Source organism: Lepus europaeus, chromosome 14 (assembly GCF_033115175.1).
Source record: "Lepus europaeus isolate LE1 chromosome 14, mLepTim1.pri, whole genome shotgun sequence".
NCBI classification, from domain to species: Eukaryota; Metazoa; Chordata; class Mammalia; order Lagomorpha; family Leporidae; genus Lepus; species Lepus europaeus.
In genome coordinates, this window is record NC_084840.1 from 26,203,910 (window position 1) to 26,226,737 (window position 22,828).

The window sequence follows — 22,828 nt, forward strand, 5'->3', positions numbered from 1 at the left end:
GATGTACCTCAGCCTTCTCAGGTCAGTTTTAGAAATGCATATATATGTATGTATGTGTGTGTGTATATATATATATACACATGTATATATATGTGTGTGTGTATTGTATATGTGGAAATTAGTTCTCCAAAAACTCTTGTGTATTTGTATGCTTCTTGGTAAAGTTACATGTAACCCGGCCTTAAGTTGTACATTGAATAAATAAAAGCCTTTTCTAAATGAATGTTATGGGAGAAAGTATTACAAGTTCATGTCATAGCACAATAATAGTCCAAAAATAGCTTAAGGTGGTCCATCAATAAAGGTGTGTTACGAGAATTACAGAAGTGGAGGGACAGGCAGAGTCTTCTCACTAAGCCACTTGAGGTTGTTTCTCAGTGTTTGTTTGGATTTTAATCCAAATACGCAGAATTTTAGAGTCTGTTTAACTGTAAAAAGTTGGGTTTTCCAGAACATGTTATCTTCAATTCCAGCAAGATATCCTTTTGAATTTATCTATCTCCATCATCTCCATCATTAGGGTTTTTTTTTTTTTTTAACCCCATACCACAAGTGTGTATTTGCATAACCTTAGGCAGAGGCTTTTGTTTTTAAATTTATTCTGTAAGTGGATATTTGTGAATGCAACACAACTAATCATTGCATTTGTTTAGTGGTGTTTAACAGCTTATTGACAGTGATATCTGACATTGAAATAACAAGGTAATGCCTCATTGCTAAACCTGTATTACTTTTTTTTTTTTTAAGATTTATTTATTTTTAATTGAAAGAGTTACAGAGAAAGGAGGAGAGAGAAAGAGTATCTTCCATTGGCTGGTTCACTCACTAAGTGGCTGCAATGACTGGAGCTGGGCCTGGCCAAAGCGTGGAGCCAAGAGCTGCTTCTGGATTTCCCACATGGGTATAGGGAACCAAAGACTTAGGCCATCTTGAGCTGCTTTCCCAGGTGCATTAGCAAGGAGCTGGATGGGAAGTGGAGCAGCTGGGTCTTGAACCAGCACCCATTTGGGATGCCGGTGTTGCAGGCAGAGGCTTAACCTAGTGTGCCACAAAGCCAGCCCCTGGGTCACATTTTGTTACCTATTTCTACTGATTCTTGTGGTTATCTAGGAACATTTAAAACTAGGTGTCTCAGAGGTTTTGTCAAACTGTCTTCTCCAAACAGTGCTTTTGATGAAAAAGAATGTACCCTAAAGTGTTAGAAAGATGTTTAAAAAGTGTTTAAGAAGATCTCAGTAGATTATAAACTCATTTTTTTCTTCTGGTGCTTGATGAGCATTTGGTTTTTAGTCATTATTGGTTGAATGAATGTTTTACAAGATAGCATTCCTAATGCAAAAATCTGAAATGTTCCACAATCCACATGATGCTGAAAAAGTTTTGGGTTTGGGAACATTTTGTGTTTCAGATTTTTGGATTTGGAGATGTTCAGCCAGTGAAGTCTATGCAGATGAATTAGGGATACTCAGCCTGTATGTATTTAAAACTTGTTGATCTACATATCAGTGTAATAAAAACAGATCTGTGAAGCTTACTTTTTAGAACCATAGTTCACTTTGCATATCTCTGACCCAGCAGAATAAACTGTCTTCCCTGAATTTCTTGCTCTCTGGCTCTAAATCCAATGAAAATTTACTCATCTTTCAAGACCTCCTCTAAAGACACCCCCCACCCCCCGCTGTCAGGGATAACTGAATGTCTTCTAGAAGTAAGAATATAATGCTTTACTTTAAAATTTCTCTAGTAAGCTTTTTTTTTTTTTTTTTAAGATTTAGTTATTTGGAAGGTAGAGTTACAGGGAGGCAGAGAGAGAGAGATCTTCCATCTGCTGGTTCACTCCCCAGATGGCTGCAATGGCCGGAGCTGGGCCGATTCGAAGCCATGAGCTTCTTCTGGGTCTCCCATGCGAGAGCAGGGGCCCAAGCACCTGGACCATCATCTATTGCTTTCCCAGCCATAGCAGAGAATTGGATCAGAAGTGGAGCAGCTGGGACTTGAACCAGTGCCCATATGGGATGCTGGCACCGCAGGCAGTGGCTTTACCCACTGTGCCATAGTGCCGGGCCCTCTAGTAAGCTTTAATCTACCATAATTTGTTGTTCTTAATATTTTAGAAACTTAGAATTTTAGTATTGTAAAAGAAAAAAAAGTAAAATTTGTGTTTACTTGGTAATATATGTGATGGGCCATAGCAGGCATGTGGTACGTTGTTTTCTTTAACTCTGGGCATTGGACTATGTTGCTAGTGATTGTAGTACTGTAGAGTTTGTAGTACTGTTAATTTAGAGACTACAAAAATAATAAAATTTTCATTGAAGGGACTTTTAATGAAATGCTTTTAATGGCAATGCTTTTTTTGGTTGTCTCTTTGATAGAAGAAAGGGTAAGATCTTTTTACTGTGCAAAGAACACTTGTTTCTTCCAATCTTAATATGTTAGTGAGAGTCTCCACTTAAGGTGGTAAATCTAGAGCTGTACCTCACCAGAAGTTGGGAGTGCTCCTTAATTTCTTCCATAGGACCCCATGAGAAGATACTAGCAACTGTGTTGTAGAACACTGTATAGATAGTAGATCCATGTTAAATGTATGAGTAAAAGCTTTTTAAGAAAAAATATTTACTTCGGTATATTTAAAAGTTCTGAAATGTGATGCTTTATTGGAATTATATGAAGAATTGTGTTGTTTTAGGATGGTCTTCACAGTACCCTCTACAATCCCTTCTAACTGGTTATCAATGCACTTGTAATGATGAGCACACTTCTTATGGAGAAACGGGAGTCCCAGTTCCTCCTTTTGGATGCACTTTCTCTTCTGGTAAGAGAATTACCATTTAAGCTAGGCTTGAAAAGAAATGACTTCTGTCGTATTTAGAGGGAACATATACTGGAGTGTTGTATTTTCAAAGAAACATAAACTGTTAGTTTTTCTAATAACTGTTCTTTCCTGGTTTATGTAATAGAATCTCCTTAATCTCTGTACATGATTGACTTAAGTATATTTCTCCTAAAGCATGGGGCTATTATAGCATCATATTTTTTGATTGACATTCAGAAAGAGTTGCAGAGATTCATCTACTATGAAAACTATTTACCCAGCAGTTACCCTTTGGAGCTTGTTGCATATGTCTCTGATTCATTGGTGAATATATGAAACAAAACAGACGTCCTTAAATGTTTAAGAAAGGAGAGGTGAAAGATTGTAAATTTAAAACCGATAGATTCAACCTGCTGGTGGCCTATATCATGTCCCCTTATTTGCCACTTGGCTCTTCTCTAGATTGAAGATAATTTTGGTCATTTTGAGTTATTTAATACATTCTTGTTTATACTAAATTTTTTGTTGCTCTTTATATATTTAATTTTTGATCTCTTATTTAGCTCCCAATATGGAGCACATACTAGCAGTTGCCAATGAAGAAGGCTTCGTTAGATTGTACAACACAGAATCACAAACTTTGAAAAAGAAGTGCTTCAAGGGTAAGTGTAGATTTGTAATTTCTTAGGTTTGTTTATGCACAGGCTTTCATTTATTTTTTAATTTTATTTGAAAGACAGGAAAAGAGAGAACTTCCATTTTGCTGGTTCATTCCCCGAAATGCATGCACACACCAGGGATGGGCAAGAGAACCGGCTGAAAGTAAATGGTGGACTGCCTATCTGACAATGATTTTTAATGGCAGTGCCTTTACTGAAAGTTAAGCAAATACATTTTAGGATTCAAAAAAAAAGTCTTTAAGAAAGTTAAGTGTCTTAATGTGGTTGGGGAAGCTTTGCTTGCAAATATTTATATTGATTGAGCATTTTCCATATATAAAGCAAAGTTCCATTGATCTTACGAAGCTGATAATTGGGAACCAGTGAGTTAGTGTTGAGATAGTGAAAATAAAACAGACTATAATGATATAGAAGTACATTAAAAACAGGACAGATATCAAAAAGGAAGTTTTCATGTGATAAAGAAGACCAAGAAATTTCTTCACAAAGAATGGTAATATTTGAGCTAAACTGTGTTATTTAAGACCAACCCAGTGGAGATGGAGAAAGGCACTCTAGGTATAGAAAAAAGCAGTAGCAAAAACATGGAAATAAGAAAGCATATGATATAATAAAGAAATAAGAATATGATATACTTCTGGTCCCACACTTTTTGAATTAGGGATACTCAGCCTTTATGTATTTAAAATTTGTTGACCCACATAGCAATGTAATAAAAACAGATCTGTGAAGATGGCTTACTTTTTAGGACCATAGCTCACTTTGTATATCTCTGACCCAGCAGAATAAACTTTGTCTTCCCTGAATTCCTTGCTCTCTGGCTCTAAATTCAATGAAAATTACTCATCGTTCAAGACCTCCTGTAGTTTGGATGGAATAAGTAACTGGAGAATAAGTGAGAGATAAGCCTTGTAACAGATAAAAGCCAAACCGTGCAGGACCTTGAATGTCAGACTAAAGTTAAATTCCATTCAGAGAGCATCATGAAGAATGTTGAGCTGGAGGATGTTTTAGAAAGCCGTGTCAGTGAATGTATTACTAGATAACTCATGGAAAGGAATTTAACATCAAATGATAATTCTCATGTGATGATGGATATGTGCAATGTCTCCAAGTCCACAAATCCTTTCTGACTTACCGTTGCTTCATGACAACTTTCAAGAATCTTAAACTGCTGTTGATATGGCTGCTACAGAACAGTGCGTAGACATTTCACACTTGGCCATTTTCTTTGTTTAGAATGGATGGCTCATTGGAATGCTGTGTTTGACCTGGCCTGGGTCCCTGGTGAACTTAAACTTGTAAGTGACTTATGTTTTTTTTTGGAATCTGAGTGAACACTGGTAAAGAGTTACTTTATTAAATGGTGCTACCTTATTTTTGAAAGGTTACAGCAGCAGGTGATCAAACAGCCAAATTTTGGGATGTAAAAGCTGGTGAACTGCTTGGAACATGCAAAGGTCATCAGTGTAGCCTAAAGTCGGTTGCATTTTCCAAGTTTGAGAAAGGTAGGTTTATGCTTGTCTTCTTAACCTCCTTTATAGTGGGGAAATGAAAAGCTGTAATTGTTACTACCCTTTCCCCTGTCAGAGTTGCTACTTTGCCTACATAGATAATTGAGATTCTAATGTGATTGAAAACCTTAATGAAATTTAGTTGATTTTGGAGCCAGCACTGTAGTGCAGTGGATTAAAGCCTTGACCTGAAGTGCTGGCATCCCATATCCCATATGGGCACTGATTCGATACTTGGCTGCTCCACTTCTGATCCAGCTCCCTGCTAATGCACCTGAGAAAGCAATGGATAATGGCCAAAGTCCCTTGGCTCCTGCACCCACATGGAGACCTGGAAGAAGCTCCTGGCTCCTGGTTTCAAGCTGGCACAAGCCCTGGCTGTTGCAGCCATTTGAGGAGGGAACCAGCAGATGGAAGATCTGTCTGTCTCTCCTCTCTCTGTCTGTAACTCTACCTTTGAAAGACCTTCCTCCGGGTCTCAAATAGCAGAGAGCTAGATTGGAAGTAGAGCAGCTGGGTCTCAAACCAGAGCCCATTTGGGATGCTGGCACTGATGGCGGCAGCTTTACCCACTACGCCAAAGCGCCAGCCCCTAAATAAATTCATTCTTTTAAAAAAACAAAAGAAATTAAGTTGGTTTTAATCCCATTCTTAAGGACATTTTCTCCAGCATGTCCCTGAAAGTCAAGAGCCTTCAGATAATTTATTTTCTTATAATCTTTCAGGAGAGCTTAGCAGTTTTAAATAGCCACAATACTTCTGTTGAATTTTGATGTTTTTGTTTGTTTTAAAGATTTATTTGGGGCTGGCACTGTGGCATAGTAGGTTTTAAGAATCCTGTGGCGCCATCATCCCATACGGGCACTGGTTTGAGTCCTAGCTGCTCCACTTCTGTTCCAGCTCCCTGCTGATGGCCTGGGAAAGCAGTGGAAGATGGCCCAAGTGCTTGGGCCCCTGCACCCAAGTAGGAGACCCAAAAATAAATAAATAAATCTTTCTTTTAAAAAAAAATTATTTATTTGAAAGGCAGAGTTACAGAGAGAGAGAGAGAGAGACAGAGGGAGAGACATCTTCAATTGGCTGGTTCACTCCCCAAATGACTGCCATAGCTGGGGCTGGGTCAGGCTGAAGACAATAGCCAGGAGCTTCTTCCCAGTCTCCCATGTGGGTACAGGCAGTGGCTTAACCTGCTATACCACAGTGCTGGCCCTAATTTTCATTATTTATTGAATTCAAAACTTTATATTGGCTATTTGTTCATTCTTTTTGTAAAATAGGATTACTTTAACTTTACTTGTAAACTTTAGGTGGAATGTGAGGCTGGGGTGAGACACCTGGAAAATGGCATGATTTTTCTACCTAAAAATTTACAATGACCCAATTTCCTAGTATGTTTTCATTGATTATATCTCAAAGAAGTATCTGAATTAACCTGTCTCAGTATAATAGAGACAAACATTAAAATCTCTTACTGTTAAAATTTACTCTATAAGCATACCTTGGAGATATTGCAGGGTAAGTAAAAACTATATATTGTTTAAGAAAATGCTAATTATAATCTGAACCTGTACAAAGTCAATCTTTTTTGTCTGTGGCCATACCACCCTGAATACGCCTCAGCTCATGAGTTAAGCAGAGTCAGGCCTGGTTAGTGCTTGGATGGGAGAAAGTCTTTTCCTCATAGAAGGGTTTGTCTACTTGTTGATGGCCACTGACTGGTCAGAGTGATGGTTACTGGAAGTTAATTCTCTTGCTTTTAGTTTTTTTAAAACATTTTATTTGGGGCCAGCATTGTGGTATAGTTATTAAAGCCACCACCTGCAGCACTGGCATTCCATATGGGTGTGGATTTGAGTCCGGGCTACTCCACTTCTGGGCAGCAGAAAATAGCCCCTGCACCCATGTGGGAGACCCAGAAGAAGCTCCTAGCTTTGGATCAGCCCAGCTCCAGCTGTTGCAGCTATTTGGGGGAGTAAACCAGCCAATAGAAGATCTCTCTCTGTCTCCCTTTCCCTCCCTCCCTTCCTCCCTCTCTCTCTCTCTCTCTCTCTCCCTCCCTCCCTCCCCCCTCTTCCTCTCTTTCTGTGTTACTGTGCTTTTTTATTTATTTTTCATTTTATTCAAGAGAGATCTTCCATCCCCTGGTTCACTCCCCAATACCTGTGTTCTAATTTGTTTTATTCTTGTGTCAGAGTTCACACTGAGTTTATAAAAGTAATTTAAGGTCATGAAAATTTAAAGAATACTGAAAGGCCGGCATCGCGGCTCACTTGGCTCATCCTCCGCCTGCGGCACCAGCACCCCGAGTTCTAGTCCCAGTCTGGGCGCCGGATTCTGTCCCGGTTGCTCCTCTTCCAGTCCAGCTCCCTGCTGTGCCTTGGGAGGGCAGTGGAGGATGGCCCAAGTGCTTAGGCCCTGCACCCGCATGGGAGACCAGGAGGAAGCTCCTGGCTCCTGGCTTTGGATCGGCGCAGCGCGCCAGCCATAGCAACATTTGGGGGGTGAACCAACGAAGGAAGACCTTTCTCTCTGTCTCCCTCTATCTCACTGTCTAACTCTGCCTGCAAAAAAATAATAATAATACTGAAAAAGGAAAACTTCATATCTTTTTCTGTTTGCTTAATTTTTAAAACTTGTGCCTGTGACTCAGTCTATGCCAACATGATCTAGTAGGAAATGCACTGAGTTAGAAATTGGATCAGGTAGCTTCGTTTCTTAGCTCTAGGTAGTCCATGGTTGCCATCTTGTGAATAGTCTGGTTAGTCACTGCCTACAAAGCCTCATGATTTGGTTGGTGAAACAGATTAGATTTTAGTCTCACTCATTCTTTCAGACATATACCCTTGTGTAGAACCACTTTTATGACCATATGTAGGAGCACTGTGTTTTAGTCTTAATTCTGCCTCTAAACTGTTGGGCAAAGTCATTATTCTCTCTTGGTTCTTCACTTCCTCATTTAGTGAGATTATTATGTATTCTATTTAACTCATAAAAATACTGTCAGCATAAGCATGAGATATGAATGCATTTTAAAAAATTGAGGACTATATAAATGCTTAGTGTTTTGTAGGTTTTTTGTAGGTAGCATGGTAAAAAAGACCCTGCATGGGTAGTATACATATAATCCTAATTGGACATGGTCATATGTCCGTGTGGAGTTTACAGTCTTCCCTAAATATCTATGACCTACAAGCAAGAAAAATTGAATTAAAGATATATGTGTTGTGTGACAGAAAAGAGGGTATTAGAATTGGTGGATCAATAAAATCGATTTTTATTTCCTCTCCTATAAAATTACCTGGATCTCTTGTTCTCTCTTTTACTTTTCTTTTTTTTTCTTTTTCTTCTTTTTTTTTTTTAAGTTTTATTTATTTGAAAGTCAGAGTTCAAAAGAGAGCTCTCCATCTGTTGGCTCACTCCCCAAATGGCCACAACAGCTAGGGCTGAGCCAGGCTGAAGCCAGCAGCTTCTTCCAGGTCTCCCATGTGGGTGCAGGAGCCCAAGCACTTGGGCTGTCCTCCACTGCTTTCCCAGGCGCCTTAGTAGGGAGCTGGTTCAGAAGTGGAATAGCCTGGACTTGAACCTGCTCCTGTATGGGATGCAGCTTTACTCACCATGCTGCAATCCAGCCCTAGGGAAAACAGGCCTGTCTGTTGCCCATCCCCAAAACATCTTGTGTTTTTGTAGCACTTATCCTTTATAATATGCAACATATTTTATCATAAAAATTTTTTTCTTCCCGGAGTCTGTGATAACCACTCCTGTATGGTTCTTTTTCTATCTTTATGTTTATTCCTTCATGGTCACTTGTGTACTGTGTATACTTTTCTATCCCAGTTTTACTTTTTCACTTGTATTTTCTTAAATCTCTTTCTAGTCTCTTTTTTTTTGTTGTTTAAAGATTTATTCATTTATTTGAAAGAGTTACACAGAGCGAGAAGGATAGGCAGAGAGAGGTCTTTCATTCGTTGGTTCACTCCCCAGTTGGCCCTAATAGCTGGAGCTGAGCCAGTACAAAGCCAGGAGCCAGGAGCTTCTTCCAGGTCTCTCCCATGGGTTTAGGGGCCCAAGGACTTGAGCCATCTTCTACTGCTTTCCCAGGCCATAGCAGAGAGCTGGATCAGAAGTGGAGTAGTTGGGACTCAAACCGGCGCCCATATGGGGTGCCGGCACTTCAGGCAGCGGGTTTACCTGCTATGCCACAGTGCCATCCCGTCTAGCCTTAACCTTTCTACAAACACGTCATATCAATATAATAAAACTGAGTTCATGATTTCCCACTGGCAACTCCATCTTTATTCCCTCCTCTGGTATCATTTCCCTTAGCTTGAATAACTTCCTTAACATTTCTTTTATATGAGTCTGGTGATAATTATTATCCTTGTTTTCCTTTATTTGAAAATATATTTCATCTTCATTCTTTTTTTTTTTTTTTTTTTTTTTTTTTGGACAGGCAGAGTGGATAGTGAGAGAGAGAGGTCTTCCTTTTGCCATTGGTTCACCCTCCAATGGCCACTGCAGCTGGTGTGCTGTGGCTGGTGCATCGCGCTGATCAGGAGCCAGGTGCTTCTCCTGGTCTCTCGTGTGGGTGCAGGGCCCAAGCACTTGGGCCATCCTCCACTGCCTTCCCAGGCCATAGCAAAGAACTGGCCTGGGAGAGGGGCAACCGGGACAGAATCCGGCACCCCGACCGGGACTAGAACCCTGGGTGCCGGTGCCGCAGGCGGGGGATTAGCCTATTGAGCCGCGGCACCAGCTGCATCTTCCATTCTTAAAGGGTGCTTTTGTTGGAGATGAAATTCTGTGTTCACAGGTTTTTTTTTTTTTTTTTCTTTTAATTACTTGAAGATACTATTCCACTGTCTTCCATGGTTTTATCCCCTGATAACTGAGAACTGTGTCATCATTGAAATCTTTCTCTGTATGTGTTTTTCTTGACCACTTAGAAAATTTTCTGATTGTTTTTTAGCAGTTTGTGGTGTATCTGCTCATGATTCCCTTCGAAGTTACCCTGTTTAGGTTTTGCTGAGCTTTTTGAGTTTGTAAACCTATGTTTTATTGAATTGAGAAGTTTTCTGCTATTATTTCCTGAAATATTTTTTGTGCCTATTTCACTTGTTTTCTCTCCCTCCTCTGACTCCAATTACCCCCATATATTATAGTCTCATAAATCCTTAAGGTTGTATTGTTTGTTTTTCTATTTTTTGAAACGTGATACATAAGTTACATACTCTTTCTTTTCTTTTGCAATAACAAAATACCGAGATTGAGAAATTTATAAAGAGTAGAAATTTGCTTAGCTCATTACTTTTAGTCTAGGAAGTCCAAGAGGATGTCCCTAGCATCTGGTGAGGGCCTTCTTGCTACACCCATCTGCCAGTTTATTCCCTAAATGCTCACAGCAGCTCGGGCTAGGCTGGGGTTGAAGTCAAGAGCCAGGAACTTAGTCCAGGTCTACATGTGTGTGGTGCAGCCCAGCAGCCATCACCTGCTCCTCTCCCAGGGTGTGCATGAGCAAGAAGCTAGAATTGGGGAGTGGAGCCAGGACTCAAGACCAGGCACTCTTATACAGGATATGGGCATCCTAAGCAGTGCTTTAACTGCTAGGCCAAATGTCTGCTCTAAAAAATCATTTTTCAAATTTTCATTTATTTACTTATTTGAAAGGCAGAGCAACAGGGAGAGGGAAAGAGGGAGGTCTTCCATCTGCTTGTTCAACTCCCCAAATGGCCAGAACAGCCAGGGCTAAGCCAGGGGTGGGCCAGGCTGAAGCCAGGAGCCAGGAACTCTATCCTGTTCTCCCTTACAGGTGGTCAGGCCTCAAATATTTGGATCACCATATGCTGCCTTCCCAGGACATGAGGAAGGAGTTATATTGGAAGTGGTGCAGCAAAAACTTGAACCAGCCTGCAGTTTGGCATGTAGGCATCCAAAATACCACAATGCCTGCTCTGAGGACACACTTTTATAACAGACCCACACATATGATAACCCATTAATCCATAAGGGAATTAATCCATTCATTAGTGCAGAGGCCTCATGACTCAATCACCCCTGCCTACCAATTCCACCACAGTGACAATTTCAGATTTCAACATTGAGTTTTAGAGGGTGCAAACTATATTCAAACAGAAGCACATAGCATAAAATTTACCCACTTAAAGTATTCATTTTAAAGGTTTTCAGTTTACTCAGAGTTGTACAACTAGCACTGCAATCTAAGGTTAGAATATTTTCATTAGCCAAAAAGAAACTCAAACCTGTTAGTACTTTCCATCTGCCCCCTCACCATAACCTCTGCAACCACTATACTGCTTTCTCTTTCTTTCTATACATTTGACTCTTAATACACATGAATAGATGGATACAATTGTAGCCTTATGTAACTGGCTGCTTTCACTTAGCAAAATGTTCACCCCTCCTCTTTTTCAAATTCAGTGATTTCTATTTGTCTTCAAGTTCACTGACTCTCAGGTCTCTTTCTAAGCCTATCTTGCAAGTCTTTTATCATTTCAGATATTTTTTTTAAGTTCTAAAATTTTCTCTTTTTTTAATACTATTTATTTGATGCTCTATTGCATTTCACCACATTGTCATCAACTACGAAGTTTTATTTGACTTAGTTGTGTCTGCATTACAACTTCATCTGATAAATTATCATCTGAGTTATTTTGGAGTTGGATTCCTTTCCCCTGAGAATACCTGGCCATTTTCCTGCCTCTTTTATGTCAAATAATTTAAGATAATATCCTGGACATTGTGTATGGTATATTGGAGTCAGTTATATTGTTTAGAAAAGAGTTTCTGGTTTGATGAGCAATTCATTTAGAGTCAGATATGGACAGTCACATCTGCAGGAGAGCAGTGCATCATATCTCAATTCAGTCTTTTTGTTCAAGGCTGACTTGCAATTTTCTCTTGCACATTTTTTATTTAATTTTTTAAGATGTATTATTTATTCTAAAGGCTGAGATGGGGAGGGAGAGACAAAGAAAGTGAGATTGTCCATCCTCTAGTTAACTCCCCAAATGGCCACAACCGCCATTGCTGGGCCAGGCCAAAGCCAAGAGCTTCTCCCAGATCTCCTTCGTGGGTGTGTGGGCCCAAGCACTTGGGCCATCCTTCGCTGCTTTCCCAGGTGCATTAGCAGGGAGCTGGATCGGAAGTGGAGCAGCGAGGTGTGAACTAGATGTGAACTGGCGCCCATACAGGATGCTGCATATGGGATGCTGGCGCTAAAGGCAGCAGTTTAACCTGCTTTGCCACAGTGTTGGCCCTTTGCACATATTGTTTAGGGACAGCTACACACTTGAACTGAGTTTAAATGCAGAATTAGGGGTTCTCTTTTTCTTGCTCTTCTTAGGATCCCATCATCATCTCTTTTCTTTTTCTCCTCCCAAAGAGAGAGATCTTCCATCTACTGGTTCACCCTGTAGATGGCCGCATTGGCAAGGGCCAAATGCCAAGTGCCAAGAGCTTCATCTGGGTCGCCCACGTGGGTGGCAGGGGCCCAAATACTTGAGCTATCTTCCAGTGCTTTTCCCAGGCCGTTTAGCAGGGAGCTAGATTGGAAGTGGAGAAGCCAGGACATGAACTGGCACCCATGTGGAGTGCCAGCACCTCAGGCAGCAGCTTTACCAGCTATGCCACAGGGCCAGTCCCAATGATTTCACTCTCTTGAGTGCTTTTGTTGCCCTCAGTCCTCTAATTCGACACAAGGTGAGTTTTTTCTGTTGACATTTTAGATACCTGGTATTGATGTTGAGGCTATGACTGCTTTCAAAATAAAACCAAAAAAAATAAATAAATAATTTAGCACCAGCCAATCACTTGCTTCAGATGTTGATTCCCCACCAAATGTGCATGTTTTTTTCAGTCCCTGCAGAGCCCTCAGGAAGTTGTTTTTTGTGTTTTGTCCAGTTTACAGCTAATACAAGTACATTGGTTTGTTAAGTGTTCACCCTTTCATACAGGGAGAAGTGTTTTTTTTTTTTTTTTTTAAGAATAAAAATTACAGATAAATATTCTCTTCTTCAAACCTATTGCCCTGTTTCGATCTTAGAGTCAGTACCTTTCTACAAAGTTCATACAGATCTGGTCTATATTTTTATACTAAGATGGTATAGCTTGTTTGGAGTATAGGCCCTGGATTCATACTGGCAATAATACTTTTACAAATTACCTTTCTCTCTCTCTGCCCTGGTTTTCTCATCTATAAAATGAGGAGGATAATACCTAATATGGTTGGTGGAAAGGATTGGGACAATTTATGTAAAGTATATGGAAAAATATATAGTGCTTAGGCTAATTAGTATGTTGGCTATTACCTGTCATTCATAGATTTTTTTTTTTTAAGATTTATTTATTTATTTGAAAGGCGAGAGACAGAGATCTTCTATCCTCCAGTTCACTCCCCAGATGGCCCCAATAGCCAGGGCTGGACAGGCCAGAGCCAAGAGCTTCATCTGGGTCTCCCACGTGAGTGGTTGGGGCCCAGGAACTTGAGCCATCTTCTGCTGCTTTCCCAGGCGCTTTAGCAGGGAGGTGGATTGGAAGTGGAACAGCCATGTCTTGAAACACACACCCATATGGGAGGCCAGTGGATTTACCTGCTGCACCACAGCACCAGCCCCTTTGATTATTCTGTAAAGTTTTATTCCATATAAACATCTTGAGCTCTTTGCAGTCCTTTCCCTTCCTAGTTTTCTCTGTTGTTGAGCCACATACTTTTAAGATTTTTAATCTGCAGTACCAAATATTGTACATAGCACATAATAGATACTCTAGGTTGGGGTTGGCCTTGTGATATAGGAGGTTAAGCTGCTGCCTACAATGCTAGCATCCCATGTAAGGGCCAGTTTGAGTCCCAGCTTCTCTATTTCTAATCTAGCTCCCTGCTCATATGCCTAGGAAAGCAGAACATGGTGCAAGTACTTGGGCCCCTGCCACCCATGTGAGAGACCCAGATGGAGTTCCAGGCTCCTGGCCTTGACCTGACACAGTTGTGGTCATTTGGGGAGTGAATCAACAGCAGATGGAAGATGTGTCTCTCCATCTCCCTCTGTAACTCTGCCTTTCAAATTAATTAACTAATTAATTTTAAAAATGCGGTATGAAATTTAAGTTGAAATGTATGTGCCATTGACTGGTTTTGTTTACCTCTTGATAAACTGTTTATTTCCCCACAGCTGTATTCTGTACAGGTGGAAGAGATGGCAACATTATGGTTTGGGATACCAGATGCAACAAAAAAGGTAGTCTAGTTCTTTTTTACTCTTGATAGATGTGGGATCATATTTAATAATTTTGAATGAAAGTGTTAGTGATTTCATCTGAATACCACCAGGGGGCCCATGTGTTCATAATCTCCCATTTCTGCTCAGTGTTCCAGTTCTCAGGCTCCTAGTGATTGTAATTACTGTCTTGTTCACATACTTGCCTCAGGTTGCCTTCCGACTTATAATGACATTTGCCTATATTATTGATGTAATTAAAACTGTTAATGCATAGGTTCACTTTTATTTTTATTGAAAATTTTTGTTTTAAACGATTAGATTAAATAAAAGCTTATTTTTCCCTATAATGCCATTAAGAGAGTGATTGTTCCCTGGCTTATTTTTAATTTATTTATTAGCATTTTAATAGTCTTTTTAATTTATTTTTTAGAGGAGTGAGAAGTACTGTTTCTATATATCCCTTGCCCTCACACTACAGCTTTTCCTACTGCCAACATACTGTGTGAATGGTACATACATTATAATAGGTGAACCTATATTGACACATGATTTTCATTCAAAGTCCATGGATTAAATTAGGGTTAGCATTTTTTTTTTTTTAATTTGACAGATAGAGTTAGACAGTGAGAGAGAGACAGAGAGAAAGGTCTTCCTTCCGTTGGCCTCCCCAAATGGCCGCTACGGCTGGGGCTGCACCAATCAGAAGCCAGGAGCCAGGTGCGTCTTCCTGGTCTCCCATGCAGGTGCAGGAGCCCAAGCACTTGGGCCATCCTCCACTGCCCTCCCGGGCCACAGCAGAGAGCTGGACTGGAAGAGGAGCAACCAGGACTAGAACCCGGAGCCCATATGGGATGCCGGAGGGCTCACTTTTGATGTTATACAGTGTATAGATACTGACAAATGTATGACATGTGTCTGCCATTGTAGTAACATACAGAATAGTTTCACTGCCCTGAAAATAGTCTGTGCTCCACTTACACATCCTTATCTCCCCAATAAGCCCTGGCAGCCACTGATCTTTATGCTGTCTTCATGGTTTTATATTTGCTAAAGTGTCATATAGTTGGAATTATAGAGTGTATAGACGTCTCAGATTGACTTCTTTCACTTAATAATATGTATTTAAGTTTTTGTTTACAGCCTTATCAAGTTTGTTTTTTTTTTTAAAGATTTATTTTATTTATTTGAAAGAGAGTTACAGAGAGAGGTAGAGACAGAGGGAGAGAGGTCTTCCATCTGCTGATTTCACTCCCCAAATGGCCACAATGACCAGATCTGAGCCAAGAAGAAGCTCCTAGGTCTTCCACGTGGGTGCAAGGGCCCAAGGACTTGGGCCATCCTCCGCTGCCTTCCCAGGCACATTAGCAAGGAACTGGATCGGAATTGGAGCAGCGGGACTCGTTTGGACCAGCACCCATATGAGATGTTGGGACTTGAACCCTGTGTGCCATAGTGCCAGCCCCAAGCTCATTTCTTATTTGTGCTAAATAATATTGCATTGTCTGGATTTACAACATTTTATCCATTCACCTCTTGAGGGAAATCTTGGTTGCTTCCATTTTGGGCAGTTATGAATAAAGTTAATATAAACATCTCTGTGCTTACTATTTTTTTTTTAATACATTATTACCTCACCACAGGAGATCTAGTGCAGCTGACTCTGCTAAACTCTAATTTCACTAATCTTGTCAGAAATTGCTTAAATTTTTAAGATCTTATATATAAATGTTACATGATGTTCAGCGTGAGGTCAACGTTTGAAACCAAGTCAATTTCCTTGGAATGTCTTTCAGATGGTTTTTATAGGCAAGTGAATCAAATCAGTGGAGCTCATAATACCTCAGACAAACACACCCCTTCAAAACCCAAAAAGAAACAGAATGCAAAAGGACTTGCTCCTTCTGTGGTAAGATTTTGTAATGTATACATATGTATAGATCTTAACAGTAGGATAGAATCTCATTTTAGGGAATTTCTGGGCATGAAAATGGGAGTTTTGGATTAGGTCAAAGAGAGTCGTCATATTCTTTTAGTATAAGTGATTTGTTGCTTATTTAACGCCTACGATAGTGGTTCTCAAACTTAAGCATGTGTTAGAATTACATAATACATTAAAAATTCAATTTCCTGACCCTCTTCTATAGCGATCTCTGTACATATTTACTACAGTATTTGTATAATGTGATTCATTAGGAAAAGGGGTGAGAGTTGTTTGAAGAAGAATGTTAGGTACTATTATATAGTATTATATGGTAAAGTAATCCCTGTTTTCATAATACAAACTACAGAAAAGCTGTGAATTTTGTATTCTTTTCAAATATCAAGTAAATTATTAAATTGAAAGGTTTGTGGGAAAATGGAATGAAAAGATAAAAATACATAAACTTTATTTTTTCAACATAAACTACATCATGTTCAAGACACTTTTTAAGTGCCTGATACCAGCATTTAGCCTAGCTTTAAAGAACTGAAGGTATTGGGAATTCAACTATGTCAATGCACTCTTTTTTACATTAACTGAAGAAAAATGGGTGCCCTTTAAAGAATTTTTTTTATTTTTATTTTTTTAATTTTAATTTTAATTTTTTTTTTTTTGACAGGCAGAGTGGATAGTGAGAGAGAGAGACAAAGAGAAAGGTCTTCCTTTTTGCCTTTGGTTCACCTTCCAATGGCCGCTGTGGCCGGCTCATCTCGCGGATCCGAAGCCAGGAGCCAGGTGTTTCTCCTGGTCTCCCATGCGAGTGCAGGGCCCAGGGACTTGGGCCATCCTCCACTGCCTTCCCGGGCCATAGCAGAGAGCTGGCCTGGAAGAGGGGCAACCGGGATAGAATCCGGCGCCCCGACCGGGACTAGAACCTGGTGTGCCGGCGCCGCAAGGCGGAGGATTAGCCTGTTAAGCCACGGCGCCGGCCAGAATTTTTTTTAAGATAAGGAGGCAGAAGTCAGAAAGAAGTGAATCAGAATTGTAAATGTAGATGCCTTAAGTTTTCCCATCAGAATTCTCAAAAAATTACCCATGTTTGATGAGAAGAATGAACAAGACTATTGTGATGGTAGGCAAGGACTGTCTGGTGAAGCTTTTCCTGCTAGTGCTTTGGTTCACTTTCTCAAAATACCGTCATAATAAGCAGATGGCTTTTGGCCCTCCATAAAGTCAATAAAATCCTTGAGTATCCAAAAAAAAAAAGAACATTATCATAACCGTTGCTCTTCACCAGGCTGGTTTTGCTTTGCTGGACCACATTTGCCTCTTGGTAGCTGTTGCTTTGTTTTTTGTTTTTGGGATCATACTGGTAAAGCCATGTTTAATCACATAGTTCTTTCAAAATATGCTTTAGGATCTTGACCACACTTGTTTAAAATTTTCATTGAAAGCTTTGCCCTTGGCTGCAGCTGATCTGAGTACATCAGCTTTGGCAGGATTGAGATGAAAATTTGTTCCACTTTAGCTTTTAAGTCAGAATTGTGTAAGGTAAACCAATGGAGATATTTATAGTATTGGCTATTGTTTCTGTTAACCATTGGTGCTCCTCAGGACACAAATGAGATTTTTTTTCTTTCTGGAAAATTTTTTTATTACAGATCTATGTATATATGTATTTGAAAGGCAGAATTACAGGGAGTGAAAGATTTTTCCATCTGCTGGTTCACTCCCCAAAATGGCCACAATGGCAAAGGCTGAGACAGGTCAAAGCCAGGAGCAGGAGCTTTATCCAGCTCTCCCACATTGGTGGCAGAGGCTCAAGCACTTGTGCCATCTCCTGCTGCCTTCCCAGGTTCATTAGCAGACAGCTGGATCGGAAGTGGATCAGCTGGGACATGAACCTGTGCCCAATATGGAAAGCTGGATTTACCCATTTCACCTCAACACTAGCCCCTTTTCTGGAGAATTGATGTGGATGGTCTGCCACTACAGGCTTCATCCTCAACATCATCTTGTACCTGCTTAAAATGATAGTAATTTGTAAATTGCTTATTTCCCTGGTGCATTGCCCCTATAAACTTTTTTTTATTAATTAATTTTTAGGGAAAACAAATGTCGTAACTTTAGGAATATAGTGATTCTTCCACCATACCTGCCCTCCCAACACACTCCCACTCCTCCCTCTCCCCTTCCAGTTCCATTCTCCATTTAGATTCATTTTCTGTTAACTTTGTATACAGAAGACCAGCTGTATGCACACACACTCACACACAAAACTAGTTTTACAATTAAGTCGCATAACTCATTGAGGACAGAGGTCCTGCATGGAGTGTGCACAGTGACTCCTGTTAATTTAACAAACAACACTATGTATGACGTCAGTGACCACATGAGGCTCTTGACATGAGCTGCCTAGGTTACTGAAGCCTTTTGAATTCATAAACTCAGTCAGTATTTAGACAAGGTCATAAGCAAAGTGGAATTTTTCTTTTCCCTTCAGAGAAAAGTACCTCCTTCTTTAATGGCCACTTCTTTCCGCTGGGGTCTCAAACACAGAGGTCCTTGAAGTAGACTATTTTTTGCCACAGTGCTTTGGCTTTCCATGCCTGAAATGCTCTCATAGACTTTTCAGCCAGACCAGAAAGCCTTAAGAGCTGATTCTGAGGTCAGAGTGTTACTTAAAGCAATTGTCATTCTATGAATCAGCTGTGTGAACTGCTTCCCATGTTAGAACATTCTCTTCCTTTTAGTTCTACCTGTTTTTATTACCAGACACTTGATCCTATTTATATAATCATGTTAACACTTAATCCTGTCTATATGTTCACTTTAACACTTAAGATGGCATTTTTACCACTGAATAGGCTTTGGGGTCCCATTACAAGGTTTTTTTTTTTTTTTTTTTTTTTTGGTTTTTGTTTTTTTTGTTTTTTGTTTTTTTAAATATGGAACGCTTCACGAATTTGCGTGTCATCCTTGCGCAGGGGCCATGCTAATCTTCTCTGTATCATTCCAATTTTAGTATATGTGCTGCCGAAGCGAGCACCCATTACAAGTTTTTAAAGTGTACCCTTAGAAGTAAGTTAATAGGAATGTATGCAGAACAATACAGCTTTACAGTTACAAACTTCTTCCTCCCTCTCTTACTCCCATTCTTATTCTTTACTAAGATTCATCTTCAATTGACTTTATACACATATGATTAACTATGTTGAGAGTTCAACAAATAGTATGAAAAAAAACCGAAAACAACAAAAATGAAACTGCTCCTTGACAGTCAAGACAAGGGAGCTCAAGTCTTTCCTTCTCAAAAAGTCAATTTCACTTCTACAGATTTTGTTTTAGGTGCTCTATTAGTTCTCACAGATCAGGGAAAGCATATGGTATTTGTCCCTTTGGGACTGATTTATTTTACTAAGTATGATGTTTTCCAGATTCATCCATTTTGTTGCAAATGGCCAGATTTCACTTTTTTAACTGCTGTTTAGTATTCCATAGTGTACATATCACATAATTTCTTTATCCAGTCTTCTGTTGATGGACATTTAGGTTGATTCCATGTCTTAGCTATTGTAAATTGAGCTGCAATAAGCCTGGGAGTGCAGATAGGTCTTTCATTTACTGATTTCGTTTCCCTTGGGTAAATTCCCAGGAATGGGATGGCTGGGTCATATAGTAGGTCTATATTCTGATTTTTGTGGTATCTCCATATTGTCTTCCATAGTGGCTTTACCAGCTTACATTCCCACCAACAATGGATTAGGGTACCTTTTTCCCCACATCCTCACCAGCATTTCTTGTTTGTTGATTTCTGTATGAAAGCCATTCTAACTGGGGTGAGGTGAAACCTCATTGTTGTTTTGATTTGTATTTTTTCTGATGGCTAGTGATCCTGAGCAATTTTTCACATGTCTGTTGTGCATTTGGATTTCGTCTTTTGAAAAATGCCTGTTTAAGTCCTTTGCCCATTGCGTAACGGGGTTTTGTTGTGGAGTTTCTTGAATTCTTTGTAGATTCTGGTTATTAACCTCTTTATCAATTGCATAGTTTGCAAATAATTTCTCCCATTTTGTTGGTTGCCTCTTCACCTTCCTGATATTTCTTTTGCAGTACAGAAACTTCTCAGTTTGATGTAATCCCATTTGTTAATTTTGTCTTTGATTGCCTGTGCCTCTGGGGTCTTTTCCAAGAACTCTTTGCCTGTGCCAATGTCTTGCATGGTTTCCCCAATGTTGTTTAATAATTTGATGGTGTCAGGTCATAGATTTAGATCTCTAATCCATGTTCTGTGGGTTTTTGTGTGAAGTAGGAAGTCTTGCTTCATACTTCTGCATATGGAAATCCAACACCATTTATTAAATTCCCAGCACCATTTATTGAAGAGACTGTCTTGCTCCAGGGATTGGTTTTAACTCCTTGGTCAAGTATAAGTTGGTTGTAGATGCTTGTAGTGATTTCTGGTGTTTCTATCCTTTTCCATTGGTCTATACATCTGTTTTTGTGGCAGTACCAGGATGTTTTGATTATAACTGCCTTGTCGTATGTCTTGAAATTTGGTATTGTGATGCCTCTGGCTTTGTTTTTGTTTTATAAAATCGCTTTAGCTATTCAAGGTCTCCTGTGCCTCCATATGAATTTCAGCATCATGTCTTTGGTATCTTGATTGGTACCGCATTCTTCTTTCAGAAGAATGGACATTTTGATAATATTGATTCTTCTAATCCATGAACATGGAAAATTTTTCCATTTTTTTGATCCTTTTCTTGTTTTGTAATTCTCATTGTAAAGATCTTTGACATCCTTGGTTTAATTTATTCAAAGGTATTTGATTTTTTTGTAGCTATTGTGAATGGGATTGATCTTAGAAGTTCAATCTTAGCCTTGGCATTGTCTGTGTATATAAAGGCTGTTGATCTTTGTGAATTGATTTTATATCCTGCTACTTTATCAAACTGATAGAAGAGTTCCAGTAGTCTCTTGGTGGATTTTTTTGGATCCCCTATATATAGAATCATGTCTTCTGCAAATAGGGATAGTTTGACTTCCTCCTTCCCAGTTTGTATCCTTTTGATTTCTTTTTCTTGTCTAATGGCTCTGGCTTTAGCCCAAGCACTTGGGCCATCCTCCACTGCCTTCCCGGGCCACAGCGGAGAGCTGGACTGGAAGAGGAGCAACCAGGACAGAATCCGGCACCCCGACTGGGACTAGAACCTGTGGTGCCGGCACCACAGGCAGAGGATTAGCCAAGTGAGCCGCAGCGCCGCCATCTACGCATTTTTTTTATTTGTTCTGTTGAATTCTTCATTTGATGTTGATTTCTCTTTAAGATCTCAATTTTGTGGGAGAAATTTTCTTTCATGTCATGTCGATTTCAGTAGTTCTTGCATTTGCTTCTGATTACTGCTATGTAATCTTATCAGTTTTTTTTTGAATTCTATTTTCTGGCATTCAGTCTCATCATCTTCACAGTCTAGTATTGAAATGTGTTCTTAGCTGGCGCCACAGCTCAATAGGCTAATCCTCCGCCTTGCGGCACCGGCACACCGTGTTCTAGTCCCAGTTGTCCCCCTTCCAGGCCAGCTCTCTGGTATAGCCCGGGAGTGCAGTGGAGGATGGCCCAAGTGCTTGGGCCCTGCACCCCATGGAAGACCAGGAGAAGCACCTGGCTCCTGCCATCGGATCAGCGCGGTGCGCCGGCCACAGCACGCCAGCCGTGGCGGCCATTGGAGGGTGAACCAACGGCAAAGGAAGACCTTTCTCGCTGTCTCTCTCTCTCATTGTCTACTCTGCCTGTAAAAAAAAAAAAAGAAAGAAAGAAATGTGTTCTTTTTGGGACGTCATGTTGTTCCTTATTCTTTCTTGAATTGGTGCATTTGTTATTCAGCATCTGTGGAGATACTCATTGGTTTCTTCTTTGTTTTTTCAATGCAGTGGCTTTTAGCTTTGTACTATGCCTCTGTAGATAAGTGGAGTGTCTGCTTTCAGTGAGTATCTAGAAGCATGTGGTGGGTTGGCCAGGGAGCTCTTCAGTTCTCCAGTATGAAGGGCATGTCTAAGGTGACACACCAAGGTTTGTCATGGTAAATCTTTTTTTTAATCAGAAGGAAAGTTTATTCTGCTCAGCTGAGCTCCTCTCCTCAATGGAGACCAGTGCCTGAGCACTAGCCCCAGTGGGTATGATATTCATCCACTTTGCGCCAAGAACCACACAAAGGAACTGTGCAATTCTCAATGTAAGCTTAGATTCCTCAGCAATGTCCTTCACCAGGTAACCAGGAAGCCCTGAGCATGTGGAGTCTCCCACAGTGACTGCCCAAAGTCCTAGCCACACCGTGAATCCTCCCACACAGCCTCAGTTTTTTTCACAGTCCTGGTACACAAGCCTCCCACAGTTACAAGCACCCAGCCCCCTGTTAGTTTTCCCCACCAGAGTCAGGAGTCTCTACTTAGCTGGTTGCTGGGCACAGACACAAGCTGGCATAGCTGTTAACGTACATCCAAAATGGTGCCCCCTCTATCAGCCTGTTATAGGACACCATTGTAAGGTGATCAGGGGTTTTTGGTTCTTTTGGTTTTGTTTCTTCTCTAGTTTGGCAGGTAACACCGTCCCTCATGGGGCTCCCAAGGCAGGTTCCCTCTAGACTCTTCCTGCAGCTTTA

At 40.3% G+C, this 22,828-nt stretch overlaps 1 protein-coding gene and 1 non-coding gene across 4 annotated transcripts in view; one reads left to right on the forward strand and one right to left on the reverse strand.

Annotated features, from left to right (window-relative positions):
* DTL (denticleless E3 ubiquitin protein ligase homolog) overlaps positions 1-22,828 on the forward strand; it is a 52,446-nt gene that overhangs the window by 2,582 nt on the left and 27,036 nt on the right. For 2 of the 3 annotated variants that reach the window (XM_062210308.1, XM_062210305.1), the window contains 6 exons: positions 2,690-2,815; positions 3,379-3,477; positions 4,735-4,796; positions 4,883-5,003; positions 14,198-14,263; positions 16,039-16,151. In XM_062210308.1, coding sequence (XP_062066292.1) covers positions 3,387-3,477; positions 4,735-4,796; positions 4,883-5,003; positions 14,198-14,263; positions 16,039-16,151 — 453 coding nt within the window. In that variant the 5' untranslated portion in view covers positions 2,690-2,815; positions 3,379-3,386. Of the gene's footprint in view, positions 1-966; positions 1,709-2,689; positions 2,816-3,378; positions 3,478-4,734; positions 4,797-4,882; positions 5,004-14,197; positions 14,264-16,038; positions 16,152-22,828 lie in introns of those variants that run through there. The other variant, XM_062210306.1, reaches the window with a different exon arrangement.
* LOC133774022 (U6 spliceosomal RNA) lies at positions 19,109-19,215 on the reverse strand. Its single transcript, XR_009868003.1, has one exon. It is a non-coding gene; the product is annotated as a U6 spliceosomal RNA (small nuclear RNA).